Source organism: Galeopterus variegatus, unplaced genomic scaffold (assembly GCF_000696425.1).
Source record: "Galeopterus variegatus unplaced genomic scaffold, G_variegatus-3.0.2 Scaffold1902, whole genome shotgun sequence".
Lineage (NCBI taxonomy): Eukaryota > Metazoa > Chordata > Mammalia > Dermoptera > Cynocephalidae > Galeopterus > Galeopterus variegatus.
Window position 1 is genome coordinate 4,998 of NW_007728013.1, and position 14,624 is coordinate 19,621.

Consider the following 14,624-nt stretch of genomic DNA (forward strand, 5'->3'; position numbering starts at 1 on the left):
CAACACCGAGGGTTGTGATCCCGTTGCCAGTCCCGGTCCGGTACGGGCGCAACACTGAGGGTTGCGATCCGTTGCCGGACACGAAAAAAGACAAAAAGGAAAAAAAAAAAAAAGCTCTCTGTCTTCCCCGATGCAGGAGGTGCCCATTAGAGATGCCATCTGCCCATTGGTACAGGATGCTGGAAGGCAGGGTTCAGGGTGACTCTCAGAGGAGTCGAGTGGAGCAAGGGCAGGGCCTGGAGGCACCCTGCACAGGGCGTGGGGGGAACAAGTGGGGAGGGGAGGGTGGGGGCTGGGAACCCCCAGGTTCTGGGGGAGCCACAGCCCTAGAAGGTTGACCAGTATGTGTGATCCACCTGACAGGTGAGGTGTGCTCTCCTAGGTGAGGAGGGACAGGTGGGGGTGTGGAGTGGGAGAGGGAGGTGGGAGGGAAGCCTAAGGCCACCTGCTGATCTCCCCAGGCCCTGCGCCATGGTGGTCCCTGACTTTGAACTGATATGCGAGATCATGTTGGTGGCCGAGGGCTTTCTGGAGGCCCGTCTGCTGGCCAGGAAGTTCATCACCCTCTACACCTTGTGCAAAGAGTTGCTGTCAAAGCAGGTGTGTGTTAACGGCGTCCTGGAGCTCACAGAGCCAGGGGTGGGGGAGAGGCAGGGGAGGGGCAGTTAAAAATGCAGGCAGCGGCCAAGGTTGCCTTCCAGACCCTCCTGGTGAGGATTCCACACATCCCAGCACCACGCCAGCCCCTGTCCTGGCCCTCCTTGACACCCGAGCTGCCCTGGGCCTGGCAGCGGTGAGCTCACGTCTGCCCGTTGTCCCTGCTGCCCACAGGATCATTACGACTGGGGCTTGCGAGCCATTAAGTCTGTGCTGGTGGTGGCCGGCTCCCTGAAGAGGGGGGACCCCAGCCGGGCAGAGGACCAGGTACTCATGAGGGCACTGAGAGACTTCAACATCCCCAAGATCGTGACCGACGACCTGCCCGTGTTCATGGGGCTGATCGGGGACCTCTTCCCAGCTCTGGACGTGCCTCGGAAACGAGACCTGAATTTTGAAAAGGTAGTTCTCCCTGGGCCTCACCAGGGGCTTCCTCCCTGCCTAGGATGTTTCTTCCAGGCATATGTTGAATTGGTCCCCAAGTGGCAAATGCAACATTTGGGGTACGAGGCCCACATCTGTTGGGCCAAGAGGGTCACATATGCATGCCTCCCTTTGCTATGAGAAAGACGCCGGGGCCACAAGCGGCCTCTCTAGCCCTGGCCAGTCCCACCCTCTCAATGCTGGGGAGGTCACATGAGGGACTGGGGCTGGGGGGCTTCGGGCGAATCCACCCCCTGCAGTGGAGCAGGAGAATTCTCAGTAGTGTCAATAGCAGAACCTGCGAACACATCCACATGGGAGAGCAACTGGGCAGGAAGCCCCACCACACACCCCCACACTGAAAAGAGAGTCTCCGCGCCCACCCTCTCCATGTCGCCCCAGATCATCAAGCAGAGCATCGTGGAACTCAAGCTGCAGGCGGAAGACAGCTTCGTGCTGAAAGTGGTGCAGCTGGAGGAGCTGCTGCAAGTGCGGCACTCAGTGTTTGTCATCGGGAACGCGGGCAGTGGCAAGTCGCAGGTGCGGCCCCATCACGGCCCCTGCTCTGTGTGGTCCGCCCTGGAGGACCCTGCAGGGACCCAGCCCAGTGGGCGTGGGGTGGGAGAGGGGCCAGCCCTCCATCACCTCCCCCCACACGGGAACCCCAACCCAGTGCATCCTGGAGTCCCCCTGCCTGAAACTTGTCATGGGCCAGGAAGGGAGCTGTGGCATGCAGCTAATGTCCCTAATGTCTGTCTGTAACACTGGAAAATTATAAACGAGCCAAGTGCTCAGCGAGACCTCCACAGGACGGACTGTTATGCTATTATTAAAGATCATTTCCCAAAACTAATAACATGGGGGAAACACACGGCAAGTTACTTTTTAAAAGGCAGAACAGTATGAACCCAATTTTCTAAAAGGAACACACACACACACACACACACACACACACACGAAATATCCTCAAATGTCCTTAAAACTCCTTTTTTCTGGGTGGAGCAATTATGGGTAGTTTTCTTCCCTTCAAAGTTTTTCAATGAGCATGTGGCACTCATGTTATGAGGAGGACACCAGCGTGAGCATTTTCAGGTCTTGGCACAGTCTCCAGGCTGTCAGCTCCCAAGCAGCAGGTCACGTCTGCCTCGATCACAGCTGGGGGGGGACACAAATTCACCTGCATGCCTCCAAAGCAACCCTGATGCAGAGAGGGCCTTCAGCATGTGGTCAATAAAAGGCACTGAGGTCCCATAAGGCTGAGCATGTGGCCCTGGGTGCAGGTGGAGCACGGTCAGGGACGTTGAGTCACGCATGTGACCTCCCGCCTTGGCCCAGGTCCTCAAATCCCTCAACAAGACCTACCAGAACCTGAAGAGGAAGCCGGTGGCCGTGGACCTGGACCCCAAGGCTGTCACCTGTGACGAGCTCTTTGGCATCATCAACCCAGCGACCAGGGAGTGGAAAGATGGTAGCAGGAGCTGTGGCCCACGGTGGGGCTGCGGGGTGCCGTGGGGTGCCGCGGGGTGCCGTGGGCTCACGCCCTTTTTATTCCCACCCAGGTCAGGGCAGTGAATGTCACTGAGATTTTACCATGCATCTGGCCGGGCCCCCCAAACAGGACCCTTGGGCAGGCTCGCATTTGGGGGTGCATGCAGACAGGCAGAGGGCTCGGCTCCCCCATCTGAAGCAGCACCCTCACTCCCCCCAGCCCTGCACCCACTTTATCCCCGTGACTGTATCGCCCCCTCACGTCGCATGACACACGATCTCTGCTCGTGCCCTCTTGCAGGGCTCTTCTCCACCATCATGCGGGACCTGGCCAACATCACCCACGATGGCCCCAAGTGGATCATTCTTGATGGGGACATAGACCCTATGTGGATCGAGTCACTGAACACCGTCATGGATGACAACAAGGTAGGTGGGCTCCAGTGTTCTAGAGCTGACGCCCAAAGCTGCCATGAGGAAGGAGCAGAGGAGGCTTGGGGGGACACGCTGCACACAACACACAGATCTGGCTGGAGGCTGGAACCTCGTCGCCAGATGGTTCCCACACGCGGTGCAGTTCTGCAGACGCCCCGTCTTAGACACCGCCTAGCAGCAGCGTGGGTTAAGGGTAAGGAAGCGTTCTTCTCCAGTTGATACTCCAAGTGGCATAACATGGAAACGATGGCTAATGTTAAAACAGTTCTCAACTGGGCAGAGAAAGGAACGTGAGAATTCCCGGGGAGGAGGGGCGGTTATGGTTTGGAAATTCAACACTGTAGTGAGTCCTCCATCGTATGCAGGCTGAGAAAGTGCTCAATTGTCCTGGAGCTGGGTAGGGGACAGAGGCGGGGCGAGGGGGGGGGATGGTGAGATGCTTCCCCAACTTCCTCCCTGCTCTGAGATGCCACCGGTGTGACACATCTCAGAGCCCCATCAGGACAACACACATCTGCTGCTGAAAACCCACGTCCTGCTGTGCCCCTTCCCAGGTCCTCACCCTCGCCAGCAACGAGCGTATCCCCCTGAATCGCACCATGAGGTTGGTGTTTGAGATCAGCCACCTGAGGACGGCCACCCCGGCCACGGTCTCCAGAGCCGGCATACTTTACATCAACCCGGCGGATCTAGGCTGGAACCCGTGAGTTGGTTTTTTTTTTGGTTTTTTTTTTTGTCTTTTTTCTTTTTCCGTGTCCGGCAACGGATCGCAACCCTCAGTGTTGCCCCCGCACCGGACCGGGGACCGGCAACGGGATCGCAACCCTTGGGGTCGCTCCTGCGCCTCGCTCAGCCAGTGAGCGGGAACCGGTCTGTACGTGGGATCCGAACCCTCGGGCAGGAGCGCCACGGCACTTCCCAAGCGGCGCATTTATCCAGTGCGCCACCGGGCCGGCCCCGTGAGTTGGTTTTTCATTCTCCCATTCCAAGCTGTGGCAGAGAAAGATGAGGTTGGTGGCTTATTTCATTCACTCATTTATGTAATAAGTACAGGGTGCCCAGCCCTCACCAGGCACCAGGGGCATGGCACTGAAAGGACCAGAGAGGTGTAGAAAACTGATGGAGATGCACCTGACCCTGCGACCTGGCAGCTGATGAAACGCAGGTTTGCACCAAGTGCTGGGAGCTCCCGGTGCTAGTAAGGTAGGGAGGGTCTGGGCCTCCGTGGAGACAGGAAGTCTTCCCAGAGGACTGAAGCTTGGGCTGCCACCTGTGAGACAACTTTCTAGGTGGACAAAAACTGGGGGCGGCATTCCAGATGCAAACCAGCATTCACGGGAGCCTCGAGGGGGAGAGCTTGAGGTTCCCAGGATGGGCGGTAGTCGGGTGTTTCTGGATAAAGTGTACAGGGTGGGCGCGTCGTTGGCAGGAAGGGATGGGAGCTGGACCAACGTGCAGGACCGGGCACGAGGGGTCCTTTCTGACAAGAGAATCCGTCATGCCCGCGGACAATGGGTGGCCGTTGGAGGTGGGAGAAGAGGGGATGGATTTCGGCAATGTGTGAAACATTGTGAAATCAAAGCCTTGATATTGACTCTGGAGGCACGTTTTCTTGCCTGGACACACGGCTAGTCATTGACAGAGTAGGGGATTTTCTGGGGACACAGAAATGACAGCATTGAGCAAATGTCCTGCACTGACTTGAGTAGAAATCCCAGTGGAGCATTCCAGGAGCAAGAGGCTCAGGAAAAACTTCTTGGCTGGAGTCAGTGGTTCATTCATTCTTTAATTCGTCCATCCAGTCCCTTCTGCACACCGACCCTAGGATATTCCATGCCAGAGAACTGGATTCTCTAGGAAGGGTGTGAGCAGTGATTAGAGAAGCTGGTTTTCAGAGAAAACCCAACACTGCGTTGGGGAGGAAGAGGAATCTGTGAGGGGTTCTGAGAAGGGACGGCCCCAGAGGCAGAAGGGAAACCAGGGACACGGCGTCCCAGACACTCATGGAGGAAGAAAGGTCAGGCAGGAAGAGGGTCGCCTCCAGAGAGCCAAGGAAGCCGTGGAGAGAAAGGCTTCCGCTAGATTTGGCAACTGTAAGCTCCTGAATAACAGGAAAAATGGCTTCATGGCACGGTGAGGACAGAGGCCAGTGACAGTGAGTTGAGGATGAACCGGTAGGAGGTGCTAAAAATGAGGTGTCTGAGTGCTGGAGGGACAGCTGGAGGAAGACGCAGGGCGGTTTGCTCTGTCGAGGTGAGAACGGTGTTCGGACGTGGGGAGCAGGCCCAAGCGTTTCCAGGCGCACACAAGTCTGTAGGTGGAGAGGAAAGACCCTTCATGAGTCTGTGCTTCCAGTGACTCTTTGCTCTCTGCAGTGGGAAGAGAGGCTGTGAACTGGGGACAGGTGGCATGGTGAGGCTTGGGTTTGGGAGGCATATGGAGAGGAAAGTCCCCTGCAGGGAGCGGGCTGGGAGCCACGGACACCAGGCACCACTGTGCCGTCATCTCCAGCAACACCTGCCCACTTATATCAGTGGTCTAGGGCTGCCGCAGCAAAGGACCACACACTGGGTGGTTTCAAGCAACAGAAAGTTGATCGTCTCAAGATTCTGGAGACGAGAAGTTTGAAATCAAGGTGTCAGCAGGGTTGGTTTCTTCAGAGGCTCTGAGGGAGAATCTGTGCCATGCTTCTCTCCCACCTGCTGCGGCTCCCAGCAACCCTTGGCGCTCCTTGGCTTATAGACATGTCACTCCAACCTCTGCTTCTGTCTTCATGTGGCCTTCTCTGTGTATCTGTGTCCAAATTTGCCTCTTCTTATAAGGACACCAGTCATTGGATTCAGGACTCACCCTAATCCAGGATGCTCTCATCTCAAGATCTTTAACCCGATTACATCTACAAAGGCCCTTTCTCCAAATAAGATCACATGTGAGGTTCTGGGTGGACACGCTTTTTGCAGGGCCACCATTCTGCCCACTACATCATGTTAGAGGGTTTTCAGGGTGGGCAGAAGACAAGGGTAAGGAAACTGAAATGAAATCCAGATAGGAGCTGCTAAGATGCAGGGAGACAGGAAGAAGACAGGACTGTGGGGTGCTCAGGGGGACACCCTGTGGGAGCAGAGAGGAGAGAAGCGGAAGCTGGGCTGGCGCGTGCAGAGGCGGGAACCAGACGATCCCAGAGGAAGCAGGAGACTGGGCTTTGCCAGAGGAGAGAAGTGAAGTGGATGAGAGGCAGGCTGGTGGCCTCAGAAAGGAGGTGCAGCCCTCTCGCAGGCAGCAAGGGGAGGCAGCGACCCAAGGCCAGGAGCCACCCTGGCAGCAGGGCAGGAAGCTGGGCCAGGGGCGAGAGAGTGGACCTGCCTTCACAAGTGCATGTCTCTCTGGGCTTGCAAATCAAAGCCACTGCACACATGCATATGCACTAAATGACTGCCACCAAAGCAACATCAAAAATTTGACATAAACACCTTCGAAGTAGAAGACAAACACAGCAGTCTACGTGTGGATTTGCAAATTGGTCTCCCCTTCTGAAGACCAGCTGGACTTGGAATTCAGTCCTTAACCGTGCCAGGCATGGAGACACCGCATTTTGCTTGGAGATGTGGATTGCATGAAGGTTTGCCCTGTTACGCTGGATGATCCAGGGTGCTCTGGGGCAAAGGTTTTCAGCCCTCAGTTCTCTGTTCCGGTAGAGGTGCGGGAAGATGCAGAGTCCCCAGAACAAGAGCGCACCCACAGAAAGGCGTGCGTGCCGGGCTGCAGATGGCAGGCTAGCTGTGTGAGTAACGTGAGCTTCCTGCCTACACTGCGGGCATCCTGGAAATGACGCACACGCTGAGCTCGCTGACCCTCGAGGGAGCTGGATGCAACTTATGCTTTTAGCAGACACTTACTTGGCACTTACTGTGGTCTAGGCTACCTTCTATGAGCTTTAAAAATATCAGCCCAGGCAGTCCTTTGGAGTGGTGGTGATGTAAACATCACACCTGTTTTCAGAGGAGAAACTGGGCCCCGGACATGTTAAGTAACTCACCTAAGGCCAAAGCTGGCTGCAGCAGAGCTGATTCAAGCCCAGGCCATCCACGCCCCAGAGGCGTGTGTGCCAGACAGTCCAACATGGTCCCTCAAGCATTGCCTATTGTATTAATTTGGACTTGTCCACCAAACATGACAAATTCAACTCAGAGTAAATGAAGCAAAAAGAATTCTGTTGCCTCAAGTCACCATGGGCGTGCTTCAGGCACAGCTGGATCCAGGAGCCCAGATGATGTAACAAGATGGCCCTGCTGCTCTCCCCTCTTCTCTTCCCTCCTCTTCTCTCCTCTTCCCTTCCCATCCCCTCCTTTCTGCCCCTCAGATGATGCCATGAGGTCTTTCTCGTCTCTTCTCCTTTCACCCCCCAGCTGACCCCTGCAGTGTCAGCTTCATTTGTGGGCAGATGCTTCCCAGGTGGTAGCAAGAATGGCTCCCCGTTGTTCTAGGCTTACGGCACCCCCATAGCTAGCAATCCCACAGAAAGCACAACCTCCACCGTCCTGGCATCCTCACCAGACCCTCACAGGGTCTGCAAACGGCCCTGCTGGTACCCTTGCTTAGACCCACTGCCGTGCAGGAGTGGCAAATCCGAGTCACGGTCCTGCCTCTGTGGCTGCCCCACCAGAACCATGTGGAGGGGGCAAGAGGCATCTACCGAGGGGAAGGACTCTAGTGGAACCAAAGCCCCTCCCTGTCTTCCCCAGGGTGGTGAGCAGCTGGATCGAGAGGCGCAAGGTGCAGTCTGAAAAGGCCAACCTGATGATCCTCTTTGACAAGTACCTGCCCACGTGCCTGGACAAGTTGCGCTTCGGGTTTAAGAAGATCACGCCGGTGCCCGAGATCACGGTCATCCAGATGATCCTGTACCTCCTCGAGTGCCTCCTCACGGAGAAGAACGCACCCCCCGACTCCCCCAAGGAGCTGTACGAGCTCTACTTCGTGTTTGCCTGCTCCTGGGCCTTCGGTGGCGCCATGTTCCAGGACCAGGTGATGGCACGGCGGGGACCTGGCCACCCCAGCGAGGTCTCTCGGCGTCCCTCTGAGCTGGGCCCTTTTTTTCTGGTTTGTTTGTTTTTTAACAGCTTGTAGATTATCGAGTCGAATTCAGCAAATGGTGGATCAATGAATTTAAAACCATCAAGTTCCCCTCGCAGGGCACGATTTTTGACTATTACATTGACCCTGACACTAAGAAGTTCCTGCCGTGGACAGACAGAGTGCCCGCCTTTGAGCTGGACCCTGACGTTCCGCTGCAGGTACCTTTGCCCACAGTGGTGACCGCCTGAGGTGGCCGAGGAGCAGGACTTGGTGTAGACCATGCACACCTGGACAGAACGTCCAAACGCAGACGGTTTCCCACGGTGGGACCCGGGAGGTAGAGTGTGGGACGGGTCGGAAGGTGGCACTGGACGTGTTGTCTGAGCCATGGCTCCCCTCCCGCCCAGGCCTCTCTGGTCCACACCACAGAAACCATCCGCATCCGCTACTTCATGGACTTGCTCATGGGGCACTCGTGGCCGGTGATGCTGGTGGGCAACGCTGGGACGGGCAAGTCGGTGCTGATGGGGGACAAGCTGGAGAGCCTGAGCACAGACGACTACTTGGTGCAGGCCGTGCCCTTCAACTTCTACACGACCTCGGCCATGCTGCAGGGTGAGGCCAGGGCCGGGGCGGGTCCTCACGGCCCAGCCTGGCCACTCTCGGCAGGCTCGGTCCACACGGCCGCCCACCGCCCCCACCCTGCCCCCTTTCCCCGTTGTCCCTCTCACTGCAGGGCCAGGGAGCTGCTGCCACCTCTTCACTGCCCATGCACCCCCCCACCTTTCCCCCTGAGTAGTAGCCAGGACCCCTCCTCCGGCACCCCAGGCAGCAGAGCTATGGTGGTGGCATGTGGACCACCCGTTGAGGAGGTGGGTCCCACGGGAGCATCTCATAATCAATCCGAGGTGGCCCAAAGGTTGACCGAGGGCAAGGTGCCTGCCACCCTTGCCTCTGACCCTCTCTGTTTATCCCCAGAGCTGGGATGCGTGGAAGCCCACCCATTGGCCAGGATCTCACAGGCACAGGCTTGGGGTTCAGGGGGTGGTGGCTGAGCCTCTGCCCTCTCCAGGGGTGCTGGAGAAGCCACTGGAGAAGAAATCGGGGAGGAACTACGGGCCCCCTGGAACCAAGAAGCTGATCTACTTCATCGACGACATGAACATGCCCGAGGTGGACAAGTACGGGACTGTGGCACCACACACCCTCATCCGACAGCACATGGACCACGGGCACTGGTATGGGGCTGCTGGGCAGGGCCAGGGGATGGGTGGGACCACGGGACTATGGGGTGGGACCAGGGGGGTGGGATGGGACCCTGAGGGTGGAGCCATGGGAGCAGGGCCATGGAGTGGGGTGGGACCACAGGACTATGAGGGTGGGCCGTGGGGGGGCCGTGGGAATGGATGGGACTGTGGGACCGTGGGGGCATGGCTGTGAGGCATGGCAGTGGGCGGGGCCGGTGGGTGTGGGGCATTTTTGTGGGGCATGGCCAGGGCATGGGTCGGATCCTGGGGCCATGGGGGCGGGGCCTCAGGGCAGGGCAACGGGTCGACCTGTGCTGGGGGCAAGGCCATGGGGCAGGTCAGTCCATGGGGGGCTCTGCAGGGATGGGCCACAGAGGTGGCGTGAGGAGCCACAGCACTACAGGGCCACAGGGCAGTGAAAAGGTCACATCGAGGTCTCATCCCATCATCCATTCCACAAACATGTTAGCAGCTGTGGCCTAGAGCCCCCACGGAGGGCGGACGGACAGATCCCCCTCCCACGTGTGGTCTGGCGGGGGAGGAAGAGGTGCGGTTACAGAGCTCAGGGAGAGCTCTGAGGAAAGCCCCCGGGACGGTCACAGAGGTGCCCCTGGGGAGGCCGCAGCGCAGCCGGAAGCTGGAGGCTGACTCAGGACCGGCCGTGGGACCTCTGAGGGCAGAGGGAATGCCGTGCACAAAGTGTGGCACGTGGAGGAGCCCACAGCCAACGCGGCTGGGCTGTGAGAGCTGGGGAGGGTGCGCAGCGGCTGCAGCCAGACCCAGCACCTCTGGGCAGCTGGACCGAGGGTGGGCTCTCTCCCAAGGGCACTGGGAAGCCAAGGGCGGTGTGTTTAGTTTTGTTGTTTGGAACGATCAGATCCATCCATTCAGTTGTCTCTTCAAATAAGCAAGTAGTCCAGGCCAAACCTGGCAGTTCTGAGACCAAAGGAACCCCAGAAATCAGTCAGTGAGTTCAGGGGCCAAGAAATGGAGGCACAGAGGGGCTAAGGTGTCTGCTGGAGGCCACGGCCCTCATAAGTGGCAGAGCTGGACTTCAAGTCCAGATATGTCTCACCCTGTTGCTCGCCTTTTCCCCAGTGAGTGGCTCTAACCCAGCAGGACGAGGATGAGGCAGACAGTGAGCTGTGGGCTGTGACATGGGCACAAGAGGTGTCAGGGATGACTCCCTGGGGAGGGGACAAGGCCGGGCCAAGGGAGCCACTCTAGACATGGGGCCTGGAGAGAGAGTGACATCTCTGAGGAACTGAAAGTGGTGTGGGATGGGAACCTGAAGGTACCAAGACAGGAGAGGAAGGTGGGGGAACTATGAGGCCCAGCGTGTCCCTCCCCCACGCCAGTGGGTCTCTTGTGAGGCTCAGGAGGACTCAGCCTCGGCCCCTCACTCACATAGGCCCCTTCCAAGCCCTCAAAGTGGCTCCACAGAGTCAAAAGTTCTTTCGAACTTTGCTCAGATTTTTGTACGCTTTTCCTTAAAAAGGGCCCTCAATGTTGTTAAGCATTGGCCCTGGGTCCACACCTACCCTGAGTTTATCCTGAAGAATCTTCAGGAGGGGTGGCATGGTCAGATTTGAGTTTTCAAAAGATCCCTCTAGAACATCAGATAAAGGTGGCCCCACAATGACAGGGAAAGATGGACCGTTTAGTGGACATGTCAGGACGTGTTAGGGAAAAGCTCATTCATGGAAAAAAGGTCAACCCAGAATGCTGCCTCACACACGGGCGAGGGGGCCCCACGTGGAGTACACACCTCCAAGCAAAAGGCAAACTGTGAAGCTGATAGAAGACAGTGCAGGAGATTATCGCCGTGACCTGGAGACAGGCGTGGGCAGGGAGGGACTTCTCAAGCAAAAGCTTCAAAAGCATAAACCAGAAGGCAAATAATTGATGACTGTGGTTTATAGTAAAATTAAGGAAGTTCACTCAACAAGAAACACTGTGGACAAATATAATAGTTAACAGACTGGGAGAAAGTACTTGCAATGACTAAAACTGACAGTAGATCAGACAGTGGAGTACACAGGAATTCCTGTAAATCAGCAAGATGCAACAACCCCCAACACAAAGAACAGGCATAAGAGGGAAAAACCCCAAAGGTGATGAGCACACGAGAAGACGCACAGACTCTTTATACCCTTTATACTCACCCGAGTCCCTGGAAGTTTTACATCTGCTCATGTCAAGGAGATTATTCAGCCTATTTAATAATAACAGCCTGGAACGCTTATAATGATAGAGGGGGTGGTCAACTTCATCGCGTGCTGTGGTACTTCAGGCACTCTTGTGCATTAGCCTGTTTCTGCTCTTATAACAGAATACCTGAAACTAGGTAATTTATAAAGAAACAAAATTTATTTCTTATAGTTTAGAGGCTGGGAAGTCCAAGGTCCAGGGACGCCCCTGAGAGCGGCCTTCTTGTTGACCTGGTGACTCTCTATAGCAGCACAGGGTATCACACGGTGAGAATGGGCTGAGCAAGAGAGCCCATTGTCACTTGCTCTTTCTAAAGCCATCAGAATCACGTTCGTTACTCCATGCGTGGATCAATCCATTTACTAGGGCACAGTCCTCACAATCTAATCACCTCTTAAAGGCCCCACCTTTCAATTACCATAATTGGATTTTCCACCCCTTTCTTAACACTGTTAGGATGGGGGTCAAGTCTCCACACATGAAACTTTGAGTGACCCATTTACTGCATAGCACCTTCCAAGTGTTTTCCATGCATTGCCTCATTTAATCTTCATCCTGATCCATCGCACAGAGAGACTATCCAATTTACCCACCGTCCCGACACTACTCAATGAAAGAGGTGGACTATAAACCCAGGCCTGCAGTCTGAGTCTCCCTTTTGCCTCCAATTGCAAAATTATGAGGGCATGAAGTAAACTTGGCTGTTCCACATATAATCAATATTTATTGAGGAGTTTGTTTTTTTTTAACCACATGCAGAGCATTCTTGGGGGGCAAGGAGGGGACACAGCATTAACGCTGGCCTCCCTCCCACAGGTATGACAGGCAGAAGCTGACGTTAAAGGACGTCCATCACTGTCAGTATGTGGCCTGCATGAATCCCACTTCCGGATCCTTCACCATAGACCCCAGGCTGCAGGTAAGCAGAAAGCAAACTCACGTCAGCCACCTGCCTCAGCCCTGCGCTTGCTCTAGCAAATGAGAATAAAAGCACTGGCTTTGGATGTCAGGGCTGTGGGCTGATGTTCCCTGAAGAACTCTTACCCCTTCGGAATGTGTCAGGGAATTCTGGGGGGCCGGGAAGGCGAGAGCCATCCAGCCCCCCTTATGACTGCCAGATTTAATGGATAAAAATGCAGATGCCCAGTTAAATCTTTACTAATATAAGTATGTCACACACAATACTTGAGACATCCTTATGCTAAAAAATATGCACTTGTTGTTCCTCTGAAATTCAGATTTAACAGGGCACCCTGTATTATGTCCGTAGCCCTGCGCAGACAGACCTCACTCTAAGTTATCTAAGCATAGGGAGAGCAGGAGCAGAAAGCCGGGCCTGCACTCTGAGCCACACTTTGGCCTCTGCCAAAATTTTTCATGAGAGCATGAATTTGGTTGTTTCACATACAATCGATATTTAATGTGACTTTGCCCCATGCAAAGAGGAAAACTGCCCACTGTGACCATGCCCCAAAGCCATTACACAGTGAGGACAGGGTCTGCTCTCCTAAGAAGGCGGCCCCGGCCATGAACTGCTCCCCAGGAGCTGCCTGACAGGAGTCTGTGTTTGTTCTGGGGCAGCGCCACTTCTGCGTGTTTGCCGTGAGCTTCCCCGGCCAGGAGGCCCTGACCACCATCTACAACACTATCCTCACGCAGCACCTGGCCTACCGCTCGGTCCCCATGGGGATTCAGAGGATGAGCAGCCAGCTGGTGGCCTCCGCCCTGGGTAAGCTGGCCAGCCTCGCCCCCTCCCCTGTCAGTAAAACCTACAGCTTTAAGGGGCTGATGGTTCTTCGTATTTTCCCCTGGTAAATATTTTATTTATACTTTTAAATCAATTTTTTTTAAATGATGCTCTGTTTCCACGGGAGATATTGTGAAATATAATTGCTTCGGTGGTGGTGGGTGGGGGTGGGTGGAACATAGGAAATTCAGTGTACAGAAATGATTAACAGCAGGGCAGAAAACGTCCCCCCTCTTTGAAGGGCTGTGCTGATTTCTTACTTAAATTGTCACCATTTCATAGTCCATTTGCTTTCGAAACTTTAAGCTCTGCACTTCCTGGGGCCATTAAGAGTATATAAGAATCGATGTGTCTTTTTCCTATAACAGCCTTGCATCAGAAAATCACAGCAACATTTCTTCCCACGGCCATTAAGTTTCATTATGTCTTCAACCTCAGGGACCTCTCTAACATTTTCCAGGTACTGTTCTTTTAGTTTTATGTCCTGCTACCTTATGACCAAGTCCCTGATCTATAGGCGCTGCCCTCTGCTGATCTCAGGAGAGGAGAGAGAGCAACGTGAACTGGGAACTGATGATGGTGGTGGTGGTGATGATGGTGATGGTGATCATGATGGTGATGATGGTGATAGTGTTGGTGATAATGTTGGTGATGATCATGGTGGTGATGGTGGTGATGGTGATGATGGTGATGATGGTGATGGTGATGATAGTTGATAGTGATGGTGGTGGTGGTGATGGTGGTGGTGGTGAAGGTGGTGGTGATGGTGGTGGTGGTGGTGATGATGGTGATGCTGGTGGTGGTGGTGGTGGTGATGGTGGTGGTGGTGAAGGTGGTGGTGATGGTGGTGGTGGTGGATGGTGGTGGTGGTGATGTTGGTGGATGGTGGTGGTGGTGGTGATGGTGGTGGTGGTGAAGGTGGTGGTGATGGTGGTGGTGGTGGATGGTGGTGGTGGTGATGTTGGTGGATGGTGGTGGTGGTGGTGATGGTGGTGGTGGTGAAGGTGGTGGTGATGGTGGTGGTGGTGGATGGTGGTGGTGGTGATGTTGGTGGATGGTGGTGGTGGTGGTGATGGTGGTGGTGGTGTTGATGGTGGTGACAGTGATGATAATGGTGTCTGTGATGATGGTGCTGATAACATTTCCTCTCATTTAATGTCTGCTGAGTCTGGTCAGGTATTGGGTTTGGCTTCTTACACTCCCATTTTCTCCTCCAACAACATATAAGCTTGGTACTCATATCCCACTTTACAGAGTGGGAATCTGAGGCTCAGGGAGGAGAAGCGAGGCCTGTCTTCTCCCCCCTTTGTGTCAGCTCAAATGTCATGGCCTCCCAGTGG

General features: G+C 55.2%; 1 protein-coding gene across 1 annotated transcript in view; it reads left to right on the top strand.

The window, feature by feature from the left end:
* The window catches only part of DNAH17 (dynein, axonemal, heavy chain 17), a 64,315-nt gene that overhangs the window by 4,712 nt on the left and 44,979 nt on the right, over window positions 1–14,624 (top strand). Inside the window, exons 5-17 of the mRNA XM_008579506.1 lie at window positions 462–600; window positions 832–1,059; window positions 1,483–1,620; window positions 2,416–2,548; window positions 2,870–2,997; window positions 3,558–3,706; window positions 7,746–8,028; window positions 8,124–8,297; window positions 8,487–8,694; window positions 9,152–9,317; window positions 12,354–12,456; window positions 13,119–13,266; window positions 13,653–13,744. Coding sequence (XP_008577728.1) covers window positions 462–600; window positions 832–1,059; window positions 1,483–1,620; window positions 2,416–2,548; window positions 2,870–2,997; window positions 3,558–3,706; window positions 7,746–8,028; window positions 8,124–8,297; window positions 8,487–8,694; window positions 9,152–9,317; window positions 12,354–12,456; window positions 13,119–13,266; window positions 13,653–13,744 — 2,089 coding nt within the window. The remainder of the gene's footprint in view (window positions 1–461; window positions 601–831; window positions 1,060–1,482; window positions 1,621–2,415; window positions 2,549–2,869; window positions 2,998–3,557; window positions 3,707–7,745; window positions 8,029–8,123; window positions 8,298–8,486; window positions 8,695–9,151; window positions 9,318–12,353; window positions 12,457–13,118; window positions 13,267–13,652; window positions 13,745–14,624) is intronic.